This window comes from Cynoglossus semilaevis, chromosome 18, assembly GCF_000523025.1.
Source record: "Cynoglossus semilaevis isolate Cse_v1.0 chromosome 18, Cse_v1.0, whole genome shotgun sequence".
NCBI classification, from domain to species: Eukaryota; Metazoa; Chordata; class Actinopteri; order Pleuronectiformes; family Cynoglossidae; genus Cynoglossus; species Cynoglossus semilaevis.
The window spans coordinates 11,998,653-12,014,251 of record NC_024324.1 but is presented as its reverse complement, the minus strand read 5'-3'; the positions used below and the strand labels follow the sequence as shown (position 1 = coordinate 12,014,251).

General features: G+C 42.1%; 1 protein-coding gene across 14 annotated transcripts in view; it reads right to left on the bottom strand.

Moving 5' to 3' along the window:
• The window catches only part of epb41a (erythrocyte membrane protein band 4.1a), a 49,818-nt gene that overhangs the window by 2,209 nt on the left and 32,010 nt on the right, over positions 1-15,599 (bottom strand). For 9 of the 14 annotated variants that reach the window (XM_008331843.3, XM_025065362.1, XM_008331846.3 and 6 more), the window contains 5 exons: positions 14,419-14,586; positions 6,100-6,228; positions 4,601-4,717; positions 3,646-3,726; positions 3,253-3,370 (listed from right to left, as the gene is read on the bottom strand). In XM_008331843.3, coding sequence (XP_008330065.1) covers positions 3,272-3,370; positions 3,646-3,726; positions 4,601-4,717; positions 6,100-6,228; positions 14,419-14,586 — 594 coding nt within the window. In that variant the 3' untranslated portion in view covers positions 3,253-3,271. Of the gene's footprint in view, positions 1-3,252; positions 3,371-3,645; positions 3,727-4,600; positions 4,718-6,099; positions 6,229-8,882; positions 9,250-9,902; positions 9,960-11,473; positions 11,531-14,418; positions 14,587-15,599 lie in introns of those variants that run through there. The other 5 variants (XM_008331844.3, XM_008331850.3, XM_008331854.3 and 2 more) reach the window with 5 other exon arrangements.

Below are 15,599 nucleotides of genomic sequence, written 5' to 3'. Positions count from 1 at the left end.
GTTGGTTATTGCAACCTCGACAGCGTTTTTTTAACTGATTGTTTTCAGAAACAAATTACCAACCCAAGCTCTGAAAGATCACAACAGCTCCCACACACTTGAGTGCCTAAGAGCGAGAACAGCTCTAATCATTCATAATACACACTAAAGAGGTTCATGACTGAACCTCTAAACATTTCATTCCATTAGAGCACGTGTCAAACTCCAGGCCCGCGGGCCAAATGCGGCCCGCCAAGTCATTTTGTGTGGCCCACATGAGTGTTTAATTGCCTTATAATAAAGTCCATCCTGCTGAGTTTCTTAACTAAATAATTAATAATAAATATTTTGTTTATTACACAGCAATGTACAATATTTGTAACTTGAATAAATAATAACCAATTGCAGAAACGTGTAGTCATACATTATGGTGTAGTTACATCTATACAGTCGTACAGTTACAACCGGCCCTTTAAGGGGAACTGTACTGTTTTTCTGCAGCCTGTCAGGCAATACTGAGGTACGGAAAAGTCCTTAACTGCTGCTTCCTCTCATCTTTTTGCAGACAGACTGGGAGGTAGAAGCACTGTGTTTACATACCACACTGACAGTTGGCTAAACAGCACCAGATGCCCAGCCCGGACTCTTTAAAACACATAAACAAGCCCACAATTAAAGCCTCATGGGCACCATCACTGACAAATCCTATGATTCCGAGGCATCACGTTTCATGTTGATCTGACCAAACTGATATTTCCATTCCAGGTCCACACAATTTTAGAGGCCATCCATCTTCACGAGTGCGCAGTGATTAAGCAAAATGTCAATTCAATTACAAGTGTAAGCTGAGTCTCGCAAAAAAAAAAAAAAAAAAAAAAAAAACCCGGGGATGTAATATAACGTCAAACAAATTAGTTTTAGTCAAGATGACATATTTGTATTTACATACAAATATATAATATAAATATAATAATAATATAAATTAGGAATGTCAGATAATATCGTCCGTCGATATTATAGTGCAATTATGTGATATCGGTAAAAATCGTTATCGGTTTTAACTCCAATATTGAAAACGCAAAAAGGCTAATACTAATGCTAATTTGTGGAACACCGTTAGTGGGACCTCACAATAACAACAAGAGGAGATATATGATGTGACCTAGAAATTAGTTTAGGAAAAAAACGAAATGTTATCAGTTTTACCACCGATAATGAAAATCCGATTACGCAATGCCTGGGTTTTGCCAAATATACCGGAATATCCTGTAGGATCCAGAGACGTTTGCCACAGTTTTGGGGGGAAGGGGCTGCATATATCGGTATTGGTTGATATCGGAATCGGAAATTAAACGCTTGGACAATATCTGTATATCGAGTATCGGCAAAAAGCCAATATCCGACATCCGTAATTAAAATACATAGTTTTATTTGTTCTGCAACTTCATTGTGGGTTTTATTTTTCATTAGTCTAAATTCTGGCCGGCGGGTTCCTTTCAATGCAAAGCTGTCAAGACAAAATTTACTAGGAAAAAAAAGTGCGTGCCATAATTCCTGATGACAAAGCAAGTGCAGCCTGCTCCACGTCCTTAAAGTCTGATTTACTACGACAGCAGCTTCTTATAGACTCAGCCAGTCTCAGGACTTTTCCTCGGTGCTACCCTCCAGACACACAGCTTGCAACACGCGTTAATCAAGTTTATGAGACACCACAGCGTCAAGAGAGCCAAAACAAATGATAATGTAGTTAGCGTAATTCCGGGTTGTTTGGAAATGCACATTTATGAAGCAACGAATACAGGTTAAAGAAAACAGAACCTTAACTTCAAACATGTCTGAATACATAGTGATAAAAGTAGGGGTGCACATTTTTTTGGGTCATTACGGTTTCCGATTTGTTTTGGCTGATGTTTCGGGCGTGATTCAAATTGAATTCATTCGACAGTCTATGTAAAAGGTGAGAATTATTGCTATAAACATGAACTGCACCTTCGGGACAAAGCGCAAGTCCAAGAGCTAGCATAGTTCCTCCCTCTGTCAGCATCTTCGGACCTGTTTACAGGACGACGATACAATATGACGACAGTAGCCTCCGGATACGGTGCAAACAAAAGCTGCGTCTAAACGGAGCCACAGAATACGACTCTGGTACTTGTAGTTCATACGCCAGGCCTGTGTGTGGTGCTGTGTCAACCACGCTCTTAACACTGAATTTGAAGAAAAATCGGAAGTAGTTTGTCGCTGAGCCTTTGTCATCCCGTTAAATATGGACTTACCGGGATACAACTTATTAGGCTAGAATTTTACCGTATCATCAAAGCTAACCCAAACTCATATCGCAAGAGTTTACCCTGGATATTAACTGTGTTCAGAATGTATTCTATCTTAGGCACGAGATTTTTTTTTTTTCATGCCTTCCGTTTTTGTAGAGATTCTGTAGACAATCATTACCGCCAGGTTTAGGCCATTATGGACGGTCACTGTCCATCAGTGTGTGGGCGCTTTGGCTACATATTTTCTCGCCCTTTGATCCAGCACTCACGCTGAATCTGTTACTGAATGAGTCTGCAGTGTGGACATAAAATTTTCCTTCGCTTAAGTCGGTGGCAGAGAGGGAACATTTGTTTTTATTGATTGCGCAAACCAGACTTGTTTTTTTTTTTTTGTTGGCATGTCACATTTGTTACGATGCGCTTCCCCGCATACTGAGCCATGGAGGACTTCAAATTTCTTAAAAATTGTTCAAAAATGATTCCCCGCATACTGAGCCATGGAGGACTGCAAGGTACCCGAGTTATCAAAATTTCTTAAAATTGTTCAAAAATGTCACATTTATTTTTTATTTTCATCAATGTGAAATTTTCAAATTAGTTTTTTGCTAAAACGTGCGTATCTGGCTACCACTATTGCTACATTTAAGTAGGGATGCACCAGTACTGGTAGCGGAGTAAGTATTAGGACTGGAACTCGATATCGACCTTTTACCACAACTCAACATGCACCTAAACAGATCATCAATGTCAATAGCTTGAAGGTATTTTTACATTATGTTCAATAATAGAGCCCCCCCGCCCCCCGAAATGGTGAAAGCTCTGCTCACTTTCTGTCGGCGGTGTATACGGAAAAGCATGAGACTGCTGGAAAAAAAAAATCCTAGATGTCTTTCTGTGATGAGGGGAACCTACTTCAATATTTCGACGGCCTGTGGACTCCAGTCCAGTCCAGTCCAGTCAGGTTTGGATGGACAACAGAAGGTTCCGGTTGTGTCCTTACCTCAGTGTTTAAACCCATGTTACTCTGGGGAGATCTCTGTTTCCTGGTGCACAACCACTTTGGTGACGGACATATCTGGGTGCTGCTCCTTTGCCTCTTTAATGGCCTTGGCTAAAGCCTTAGAAGTCAACACAGTACATCAATACAGGGTCGTTAAAGCAGAGCACAATTTATGACTTTCATTTAAAATGACTCGCATTCAGCGTGGATTTTTGCCTGATATATGAACCGCAAGCCGTCCACGGAGCAAATTATGTCTGCGGACAATTCCAACTTCTTCAACGGCCAACGCAGGCAACTAGCAATGAACGAGCCGACAAGCGGCAACAAAATATCTCGATTCCTGTTTACTTGTTAGTAGGACAATTTTTTTTTTTACACTATATTCCTTACCTTGTCATGGTCAATCTCGGTGTCTCCTGTGATGACGATTCGCTTTTCTATGCGGGTTTCGGAGATTCCTCCTTTAACTGTCTACAATAGAGACAAAGCAGAAGCTGACATAGGAGCTCATAAAGGATCGCTCTTTAACAAACATGTGAGAACCCTAAAAACAGCTTAGTTTAGACTAGTGGTTCTCAATTGGATTCTGTTATGCCCCCTAGTGGACAGAATGTTTTTTCCATTTTCCCCCTAGTGGACAGAATGTTTTTCCATTTTCCCCACCACCCTGAATTGAAATACCACTGATAACCTGATTATATATATTTTCTTATCTGTACAAACCACTGCATGAATTGCTGCCACCTAGGCTTGTTTATCATTCAAGCATTACAACAGTGGTACATTTCTGTCCAGCGTGCCATATTCCATTGAAAGCCTCTCATGCCCAAACCATTGTATTCCATTGGAAGCCTCTCATGCACAAACCATCGTCCCCCCGGGGGGGCCCCGCCCCACTATTTGAGAGGTACTTCACACAATGTATTTACTGCAAATGACCGTACAAGTAAAATGGCAGGATGACAGTTTGGAATATTACACGCTGGAGGTATTAGCGGTGCAGAATCGAGCAAAAAACAAACATAATTCCCTGATAACTCCACATTCAACAGTCTAAAATGCTCAGGACCGTAGATTTAGTATCAGCAACGTGCAACCCCTCAACATCGGACGTGTAACACCAATAACAAAAAGGACCCAATTTCGCACCGGGGCCGTGTTTCTGATTTTGATCGAACGCGGCGACAGGCCATGCGCTGCCCTCTTAGTCACCCTCCAGCAGGCTCTAAAACAGTGGGTCAATAGCACCGACGTGGCGTGATTGAGAGCATCTGTTCATCACAGCGCAGCAGTAAATGAGTGTATTGACGTTATGAGTGTGAGCCTGTTAGTGCATTGAGCAGACCTTAGTGATCTGGGTGGTGGTGGTGGTGCTGATGGTCTCGGAGGTGATGGTTTGGGCACTCAACAGCACCCCTGATTCCCTCTCTGCCAGGTCGTCCACCGGCTGTGGAACAGACACCTTTTAAGTGTTAAACGACAATCCTCCATTATTGTATTAAAACGTAAGTGAGTTGTAGCGCTTTTCCTGGAAAGCAACAACGTGACTGTGCACCATTCACCTTAATGGTTAATCAGATTTGAAAATGCTTTTTTCAGGCGTCAAAAATGCATGCTCGGTTGCATAAACAGGGTAGACAACAAACAGGCTGCACTGTTGATGGCATGCTTTTCGAGCAGTAACGCGTTCCTCACATACCTCAGCATTTGTTGCAAAGTGTGTGGAAAAAACGAGAGGCAAGAGTTGCAACAAAAGCGCAGGTTAAAACGTCTTGAGTAAAAAGTACCTCAAGATGAACTGTGGCAGGAGTGGCAGAAAAGTATGTGAGGGGGTTGTTTAGGGTCATCCCAGCGCTGAGGTGCGCAGATGGAGGGACCGATTTGAGTAATGGAGTTGACAAATGACGGGCGTGGCGCTAGAAATTGCATAGCAATGACTGTGTGTGGGATATTTGCAGTTACTGACGATTTAAATTAATTCAAGCTAGCTATAACTCGCCATTTGTTTGCAAAGTGAGTCAAAACACACACAAAAGGCAAGAGTTGCACGAAAAAAAAACACAAGGAGAAGTTAAAAACAAGAAAAGCATCAATGATCAATGTCTTTGCTCTTAAGAAGAGAGAAGTTAAAAACAAGAAAAGCATCAACGTCTTTGTTCTTAAGAAGGACACGTAATAGGTTAACTGTGGCAGGAGTGGCAGAAAAGTACATGGGGGGGGGCAGATGGAGTGACTGATGGCTCTGAGTTATGGAGTTGACAAATGACTGGTCTAAGCTAAGCGTGTGGCGCTAGCAATAGAAACACGATTGTGCGAATGTGTACACGCAGTCACGTGTGGCGCTAGCAATAGAAACACGATGCAAATGCAAATGTGTACACGCAGTCGCAGTTACTGACTAATTGAATCAATTCAAGCTAACCTATCGGCCCTTTTCACGATATGTCCCACCTAAGTGTCAGGTACTGATTTGCAGTTGCACAGTTAGCAGTGCTAAGTTTTATGTTTGATTTATGCAAAACCAGCTGAGTGGCAAAAATTAAAACTTACGCTATAGAAAATAAAAAAAGAAAACTTTTTGCCTTTTAACCCTATTCCTATTTAGTCGATATATTTGTTAATATATATAATGCATTTAAACATTTTTAATACTAATAATACATTTTATGACAAAATGACAAACAGATACAGATATTATGAATGACCTGGGACACACAAAAAAAAAACAACAAAAAAAAACACACACACAAACACACTCATTTGGTGAGCACACAGCCACCAAATCCAAGCGTGCCGTAGCTAAACTACTATATTGATGCAGGAAGATTGCAGCGTTCTTCTCACCTGTGCTGACTCATATGTTATGGTCTTGGTCTCAGTGTGGACTAAGGGGATGTTCTTGTAGGTCAAGCTTCCTCTGAGGGAGTTGGTGACATCTGAGATGGTGATTGTCTGAGTCTTTAGCACGGGAGACTGGGAGGAAAAGACACAGGGTCAACAACACGACTCTCAGCCTCAGACATGAATAGCAGCCAAGACATAACCATAATGTAAGGCACACGTACCGACTGGGAGTACGCAGTTGTGTCGCTGAACCTTAAATACTGTGCAGCTACTCTTTTAGCATTACTTTACCGCATATGTACGTATGAAGCTCTTTTTAATTCATAATTCAACAAACGGATGCATTATTTGACTTTTGGTGCACTGCTGTGGACGGCAACGGTACTGCACAACCCCAGATCTTTCAGCATTACTTTACCGGATAGCTATGTTCTAGCCTAGCTTGGTGAAATACCTAAAAGTACATTTTGAAAATGAGCCATTTCCTAAGGAATGCAAAAGTTCCTTTTTTTTTCTCGGCTCAGTTACAGCCTTAGTTACACTGCTGTACGCCAAGACTGCTGGGGGATTTCCCATGGTGCGATGAGTCCCTTTCTGAAATGTTTAGTTACATATATATATATATATATATGTAGTACATCTAGCTCTGTTCTCTTGGATACTGTCTCCCCTCTTCCAGTAAAAAGGGAGAATTTTTTTTATCTTACTGTTGCTAATAACGCTGTTATATTCTGTGTTGTTATTGTTCATTTTAATACAGGGGGTATTTTTTCGGAGGATTTTATGTTTCATTTCGTTATTTATGTGTTGTTCATTTTAATACAGGGGGTATTTTTTCGGAGGATTTTATGTTTCATTTCTTTATTTATGTAAAAAAAAATATGAAGTCCAATGAGAATGAACAATCAAAGATAACTGCTCCTAATTTCCCAACGTCCTACAGTACTTATAACTAGGAAGCAAACGTGGCAGTTCCGTAATTAAGCTAATGGAAAATAATCAACAGAACTGTAAAAAAAAAAAAAAAAAAAAAAAAAAAAAAAAGAACACAAAGAAAAACAAGTTACTTTAAATTAAGCAAAAAATGTTTTTTTTTCTAATGGATTTTTTTTTTAAAGAACATTTTGGACCTGTCACTCCACTAAACAATTACTCTGAACTTCATACATAAAAAAAAAGAGAAATCTTGGTGTTTATTTACCTTGGTAATGACATTTTTTCGGTTGAATTATTTTTGCATCTGCAAACATGATATTAATCGAAAACATACATAGTGAGTTGGCAAACTTTTTGCAAAATATTTTCACCATCAAACCAGGAGCACGAGTCGGGACTAGGCAGTTCCAACAGACGAGTAAGGCTTAGAGACAAATAAAGGTCACCTCGCACTCTATAAACGGAGCTAGAAAACCTCTCAGTGGTCAAGATTGTATACGATAAGATTCTCCTTTTTATCACCTGGTTTTTAAGTAGTTTTACTCATAAACTCCCTAAGTTTAAAGGGATACGCACACGCACAGACAGACACACACACACCGACGTACGCCAAAATAAAAACACGAACCCAATCACATTTCCATAATTTATGGTTAAAACATGAACGTTTAGAGATCACACATACAGATGTTTTTATTGAAAACAAACATGACACACAGCTGTGGAGTGAGGCGATGCTAATGCTGCCGCATGTGTGCGAGGTCATCCTATTTTGTGTGTAGTTTTTCGAAAAAATTGTTTTGATATGTTTTGTGTAGCTACAGTTTGTGTACGTGTGTGTATGGGGAGGGTTTTCCGAAAGAAATGTATTTTAAAGTTTAAAAATGTTTTTTTTTAGAACTGGGATTCGGTTAGAACAGGCGTGAGCAAACTTTTTGACTCGCCACAATAGGTCTTAAAATTTGACAGGGGCAGATAGATGGAGGGTTCGTATTACCTAAAACGGGTGGGCCGGATAAAAAAGCCAAACGGGCCGCATCAGGCCCCCGGGCCGTAGTTTGCTGATGCCTGGGTTAGAAGCAGGGTACGTGTTTATTATTTTTCTTTAGGAGGTTAGGAGTTTGGGGCTAAGGTAGTGGTTCCAAAAGTTTACCCTCCTTCATTCCTCCGTCCACACATTCTAAGCTACTGCTTCAAAACTCGACTGATACCAATTATTTGCTAAAAAAAAAAAAGACGTTTCCGAAATGTTTCCGTTAGGATTATAGGGCATTATGGAACCAAAAATATTTTTTTTTCGTGTTTAAACTTTAGGCTAGGGGCTAACTCTGCGCCATCTATTGGGGAAATGTGGGTATTGCAGGGAAACGGCAGATGTATAATAATAATATAAATAAATTATATGATTTAAAAAAGGCCAGATTAAAACGGGCCACATCTGGCCCCCGGGCCTTAGTTTGCCTATGCCTGGGCTAACTGGTGATAGCCAAGGTCAAGGATAAGGGCCAGTGTTTATGTGTGTTAAGCGGTGAACCTGTTTGACTGATGTGTCTGTTTATTAATGGTGTGCTATAGCCTGGCCTGTAAAGCGCTAAAACTGTAGCAACAACAATTAGCCGTCCAGGTGCATTGCGAAAGGTAATCTCATAAGGATGCAAGTTTGCAAAAAAAAAAAAAAAAAAGGTCTTCAGTTTGGATTGTTCCCCCCAAACAGGGGAAGTCGGGTTTAAAAATGACACAGAAAGAGAGTGGTTTGAGGTAAAGGGCCAAAGCAGAGGTCGAACGAAGTCTCTCGGTGCCTGCACGTGTCGGCAGTATTTTCCGCGGGGCGGGCCGTCTTATCCGTCTTTTGTTTTTATTTTTTTATTTTTTTTAAATAAACGCAAGCCACAGCATAGTCAGCGCCATCAGAAGCAGTCCTGACAAAAAGAACGACATCCGGGTCTGCCTGAGCCGGGCGGGATTGAGCTCGCACGGGTTGACCAAGTTTCGCCTCTCGATCGGCACCTCAACGGCCACCCTGAGAGTGTGACCGAAAGCTCGATCGTCCTCTTCCTCCTCTTCGTCCTCGTCGTCCTCGTCCACCCAGGCGACTTCAGAGTCGTCCTCGTCGTCTTCCAACAGGCAGGTCTGTCGGTACAGATGCGGTCTCCCCGGCGCCGGAGACAAACTGTACGATCTTACCTTTTGTCCAAACAGAGACGGCCTCCCCCGCTGTGCTCGGCAACAGCAACAGACCAAGAGAGACAGATAACAATGAACAGAGAAGTGGAATATGGTCAACTGACAACAGAGGACGCTCAGAAGGGACGGGGGTGAAGGGAAGACGAGGGGTAGTGCTGGAAGGAAGGGAGACGGGTATGTTTTTTTTTTTTCTTGCTCTATACCGCATTGGTAGCATCGCAAAGATAAGGGTTTTAAGCCTGGTTTTTCACAGGTTTGAGTTATGGGGGAAAAAAACCCCAAATGTGGTAACATCTAGTAAATAGAGTAACTGCTATAGAAATGTAAAAAAAAAAAAATCAACTGACTATTAATTACAAACATATCGGCGCCCCTATAACCGCGCCCCTTTCCATAAATAAGCCTCCCGTGACAGGAACAACGTAAATTGGCCTGTATCATTTGCGATTTCTTTTCCGCAAATATTTCAAATAAATGCCTTTAGGCATGTGTCTACTCTGATATGCTGTTCATTTATTGCAAAAAAAAATAAATAAAAATAAATGTTGACTCTGTGGTGAAACTACAAATATGTAGCGGCGGGGTTAACGTGACTCAAGGGAGACACCAGCTGGTCAGAGGACAGTGATGCTACCTGACCTTCGGTGTCATTGAGGTACAAAGGGGAAAGGGGGATAGAGGGGGGACGGGGGGGGGTGATGGAGCTGACAGGTTTACATTGGGGCATAACCAGGTCCGCACTTTAAAGAGGAAAAAAGAAAAAAAAAGAAAGGAAGAAAGAGGGTGGGGTAGGGTAGAGGAAGAGGAGAGGGGAGGGGAGGAGAGGGGGAGAGGGGAGAGGAAAGAGGAGAGGAGAGAAAAGGAGACGAGAGGAAAAGAGAGGAGTGAGGAAAGGAGAGGTGAGGAGAGGAGAGAGAGAAGAAGAGGGGAGAGGAATGAAGAGGAGAGGGGAGGAGAGGTGAAGACAGGAGAGGAGAGGAGAGGAGAGGAGAGGAGAGGGAAAGAAGGGTGGAGAGAAAAGGAGGAAGAGGAGAAGAAGGGAGAGGACAGCAGAGGGGGAGAGAGGAGAGGAAATGAGGGAGGAGGAGAGGAGAAGAGAGAAGAAGAGGGGAGAGGAAAGGAGACAAGAGGAAAGGAGAAGAGAGGGGAGGAGAGGAAAGGAAAAGAGAGGGGAGGAAAGGAAAAGAATAGAGAGTAGAGGAGGGGAGAGGAGAGAAGAAGAGGGGAGAGGAATAAAGAGGAGAGGGGAGGAGAGGAAAGAAGGGTGGAGAGAAAAGGAGGAAGAGGAGAAGAGAGACGGACGTGGCAGAAATACAAGACAGACACAGGAAAACACATAGACATCCAGGTATGGACAGATGCAGGAAGGAGTAGTTGGAGGGTGAGAGAGATGGGGGGGGAGGGAAGGTGCTGTCAGTCTTCCGACCACTTACACAGTAATCCTTCTTAAGTCTGGTTTTTTTTTTTCCCCTGTGTTCATCTGTGGTCTTTATCAGGCATTAGAGTCATGCAGCTTTGACAATCCTCGTGAAAAACCCGGCCATGCACCTGGATCAGGAAGCGTGAGTGAAGCTTGCAGTAGCCATTCAGAGCGCAAAGGCAGCAGCTTATGGTTCAAGGGGTTTGGAATCCAGGACCAGGCACCTGAAAAGGTGCCAGTATGCTTCAAACTAAGTGTCAGGGTGTCGAGCGCTACACTCGAGACGTCATCTCCGCAGGTTGATCGGAGAAAAAAAAAAAAAAAAAAAAAAACGCGGGTTGAGGGGAAAAAAAAAAAAAAAAAAAAAAAAAAAAAAATTAAAAAAAAAAATTTGGGAACTTTTCTTTAACCAATTGTGGCGCAGTGGCAGCACTTTTAAAACTTTGAAATGATTTGTCGCCTGTCGCGGGAGAAAAAAAAACAAAAAAAAAAAAACAGCGTAGTGTCCAGACTCGGTGAAAGTCGTCCAAAATCCGAATCCCCCTTCTTTTCTCTTCTCTCTCTCTCCTACGACAGAATCCGTATAAATACCCATGGCCTCCAGGCGTTTCGAGAGAGCCGTTACTCTGGCACAAACTGTCAGGTTTGAAGCATACTGAACCCTTAATGCAACAGCGGCACGGGGATCTGTTGGAAGATGGAAAGCTGCTTATTAGCTGAAGGGTCAGAGCGGCGGCAGCCTCCGGATGTCATTGGTTACGACGCCGGGGGAACGGAAAAATGCTGAGGAGCGCCGGCGTTCGCAACCTGCGGCAGAGATCAGAGCGCCTTTACCTCTGACGCGTCATCGACTACTCGACTGTGCGCAGCCCCAACTGTGGGCATCCTCTCCTGCGCACACACACACACACACACACACACACACTATCTTCACAGCGGCAAAATAAAGCAGGGAAAACATTTTCACAGTTGTCTGGTGTCATATCATCGGGTTGAAGCAGTGGAATGATGATACGGAGGAAAAGCGACAGCACCACCACGTGGATGATCGATGTGCAGCGCGGTATCGTGATATTCGCAACTAAATGGTGTAAAGTTGGTGATGATAAGAATTAATCATTTGAACTTTATTGATTCCGCACTTCAGAGATTTACTGGATTTGCCGGAGCAGGCACCAAGTATTGCGTTTTCTGGACTATAAGTCGCACTTTGTTTTAATCCTTTGGCTGGGTTTGCGACTTATACTCAGTTGCGACTTATACTCAGTTGCGACTTATACTCAGTTGCGACTTATACTCGCTTGCGACTTATATATTTTTTTTACTTATACTCAGTTGCGACTTATACTCAGTTGCGACTTATACTCAGTTGCGACTTATACTCAGTTGCGACTTATACTCGCTTGCGACTTATATATTTTTTTTAAAATACAGTGGAACCTCGGTTGTCGAACGCCTCCTCTTTCGAACAACAAATGCGGTTTACGAATAAAACCTTTAACCAAAGATTGCCCCCGTTGTCGCACCATAACTCGGTTGCCAAACAAGCCAACAATATCAGGCAGGCAACAAATGATCACTGAGTGACTTAGCGCGTGGCGTCAGTCTTGCCTCAGCCCGCTGAACAAATGATCACTGAGTGACTTAGCGCGTGGCGCCAGTCTTGCCTCAGCCCGCTCTCGGGATATACGCGCTAAGAACTGTTGTGGCTTCACGGTATGGCTTAGCAAAGTCGTTGATTTGTACGACTATCATTAAGAACAAGAAGCAATAAAAGAAGCTAAAGTTGCCGAAGGAGTGACTGTGATCACCGAGCAAAGATCTCAGACATTAGAAGAAGTGGAAAAGTTGCTACTTATCCGGATCAACAAAAAGAAGTTGGCCGGCGACAATATTTCGGAGACAATAATTGCGAACATTGCGCAATAGCTTTGTTCTTTATTTAGTAGTGTTTATCTTTTTTTGTTAGATTAAATGTAATGTAAATTATTTTCATTGGTTTAGTGTATGAACTTATAAGACAAATTAAATACTATTTAAAAACGCATTTATCCCTTTTACATCGACTCCTATGCTGAAAATGATTTCGGTTTTCAAACTTTTCGGGTTCACGAACGGCCTTCAGGAACGAATTAAGTTCGCAAACTGAGGTTCCACTGTATCTGCTGCTCCTGTACCACTGAAAATTGACATGTTCGTTATTTTCACACTGAAAGCCGCTAGAGGGCACTCTAACTGGCTGGTGCTACTTATACTCAGGATTGACATATATGGGGTTTTTTTTTTTTTTTTTCATTATGCATTTTTTTTTGGCTAGTGTGACTTACAGTGCGGAAAGTACGGTATGGGGTTCCTCTGGGAATCAAACCCAAGACTACCTGCTCTGTGATTTTGAGCTGAACTAGGAAACCACTAACGATTGACAGCTACTCAGATTAAGCAGTTTGTTACTGCATAATCGTTTATTGTTGATTAAATACTATAAATATCTGCTGCTGCGTCAGTATAAACAAAGACAACGTACATTTTCGGTTCATACTGACACAACTCCACCTTAACAATACTGCTAAAATCTTATATTACTTTTGGGGGGGGTGGATGGATACAGATCATAGCAGTGGTTCCCAAAGTTGTAATTTTGTTCCCTTGGTTCAACGATAACTGCAGTTTTGTAGGAATTGTTTGGAAGCAACGGCTGTGAATATGTCAGTGTAATAGTTATCTACGAAAAAGGATGCGTTGCAGATTAAAGTTCGGGAACCACTGGGTTTAGGATGCATTCGAAGTAGCAGCAAGAGGAAATGTAAGAGCCGGGCCTTTCAAGCAGAAGAATTACTTATTATTATATGAAGACAATCTAAAAGCATGGCTTACAAGCATGGGTTTTTCTAATTTGAGACTAAACAGACGACATAAGTTTTAAGACTATTATTTTAGCAGAAGTAAAATAAATTGCCACTGCGAAACCTCTGCTGGTTTTAAATGTTTGCCTAATAGAATTGAAAGGGAGAAAATTTTTTTTTTTTTTTTTTTTTTACGCCCTGTTTATGTCGCAGTGGTGCTGAAGAGAACGCTAATCTCAATGGGTTTTTTTTTTAAATGAATTTGCAATTCAATAGCGTGTGGTGTCAACTGTGTAAACAAAGCAATGTCGAGAATATTAGCATACGGCTAACACACTAACAGCACTGAACTATCAGAGTGATATTGTTCACTTTATCAATAGAAGCAGGGGTCCCCAACCCCTGGTCCGCGGACCGGTGCCGGTCCGTAGGTCATTTGGTACCGGACCGCAGTGGGACACAGTGGAAAAAAAATGTAGAAGAACACAATACATAATATAGTATAAAACATTGTTTCCCAAAAACTGGGTCGCAACCCTCAAGTGGGTCAGAAGAGATATTTTTGGGGTCGTCTCGCATGTTTCCCAGGAGTTTACGAATAATGTCTATTGAGTTGGGTCGCAAAGGTTTGGGACTTTGAAAATATGGGTGCCCAAAAACAAGTTTGGGAAACGCGGCTCGGCACCTTGCTACTGATCTGCAGTAACAGGTGGTAGTGGCTGACCAGTCCTTGGTACCAAAAAGGTTGGGGACCTCGGAATAAAAGGACTGTCACTGCAGTACGTCTCTTTACCAATGTCCAGTTAGAACTGCAAGAGTAGATTAGCACATCATTCAGTGATGACATTTCTGTCAACGCTGCTAGACTTCTCCGTATCACTTGCACTATAGTAATGACAAAGCACGATTTCTTTTTTCTCAGGTCGTCGCACTTACCGACTGGAGCTGACCGTTGATGTTCGCCGTGCGGAAAGGCGAGTTAGTGGAAAGACGCTTGTCCCACTCGCTGGGCCGCGGCTCCGGCACGGACTCCATGAAACTCCTCTTCAGCTCGCTGATGCTAGTGTGATGACGCATTATCTCGGTCTGCGTCTTATCCAGGTCCTTGAGAGACAGAATTGAAGAGTCAGAACTGATAGAGATTGCGGGAAGGGTTGATAAGACAGAGAAGGGCAGATAATAAGTGTTGATGAAAAATATGAGAAAAGGGTGCAAAAAAAAAAAGGAGGGCATTGACAAAATCAAAATAAATGACATGAATCAATAAAGCACCAAGAAGACACAATGACATCATCAGGGCTGTCGTATTTTTTAGCTGATGACATACAGCATTAAGGTCGTCACAGTAAGTCAGAGGTTCCCAAAGTGGGGCGCACGTCCCCTGGAGGGGCACAGTGCCGTTGCAGGGGGAGCGCAGATGAAATGAATAATTGACGCAGAATAAGTAACGCAGCATATTGACAAATGGTCAACAAGAGACTGGCAAAAAAAAAAAATCTCACTCTTGCGAACTGACCAAAGTTGGCAATGCTAGCATAACATTGACAAGTTTAAGGTGCGTAAAAAACAGTTACATTTCAAATATGTGACATAAACAAGTCAGAAAACAAAACGTGGTTTGTTTGTTTTTTTTTGGGTGGGGTTGCACGAAAAATTTTTATGAACCAAAGGGGGGCCCAGAAAGTTTGGGAACCACTGCACCAAGTAATACATGGCAGAGGCTAGGGTAAAGTCAAGATTTCAATGTACTTTTGAGGGTTTTTCGACTGTAGTCGAAACCTCACACTGATTCTGCAATTCAACCCTAAAAATGGACGATAATCCACACAGTCATCATACAGTGTATTGGTTTTAAACGGATGCGTAAAAGTGAAGGTGACCGTGATCAGACACACAGAGCAACGGACGAACAGTAAACACAACATGCCGCTTCGCAAATGAAGTCATCAGTTACAACGGAAAGCACAAGAAACAAACAAAATGTTGTAGAGAAATACACAACTGGGAAAGAATATATATATATATGCGTGCATATATACATATATTTGCATATAAATATATTAGTCTATACAGTATATATATATATTTATGTATAAATATACATATATGTATACATA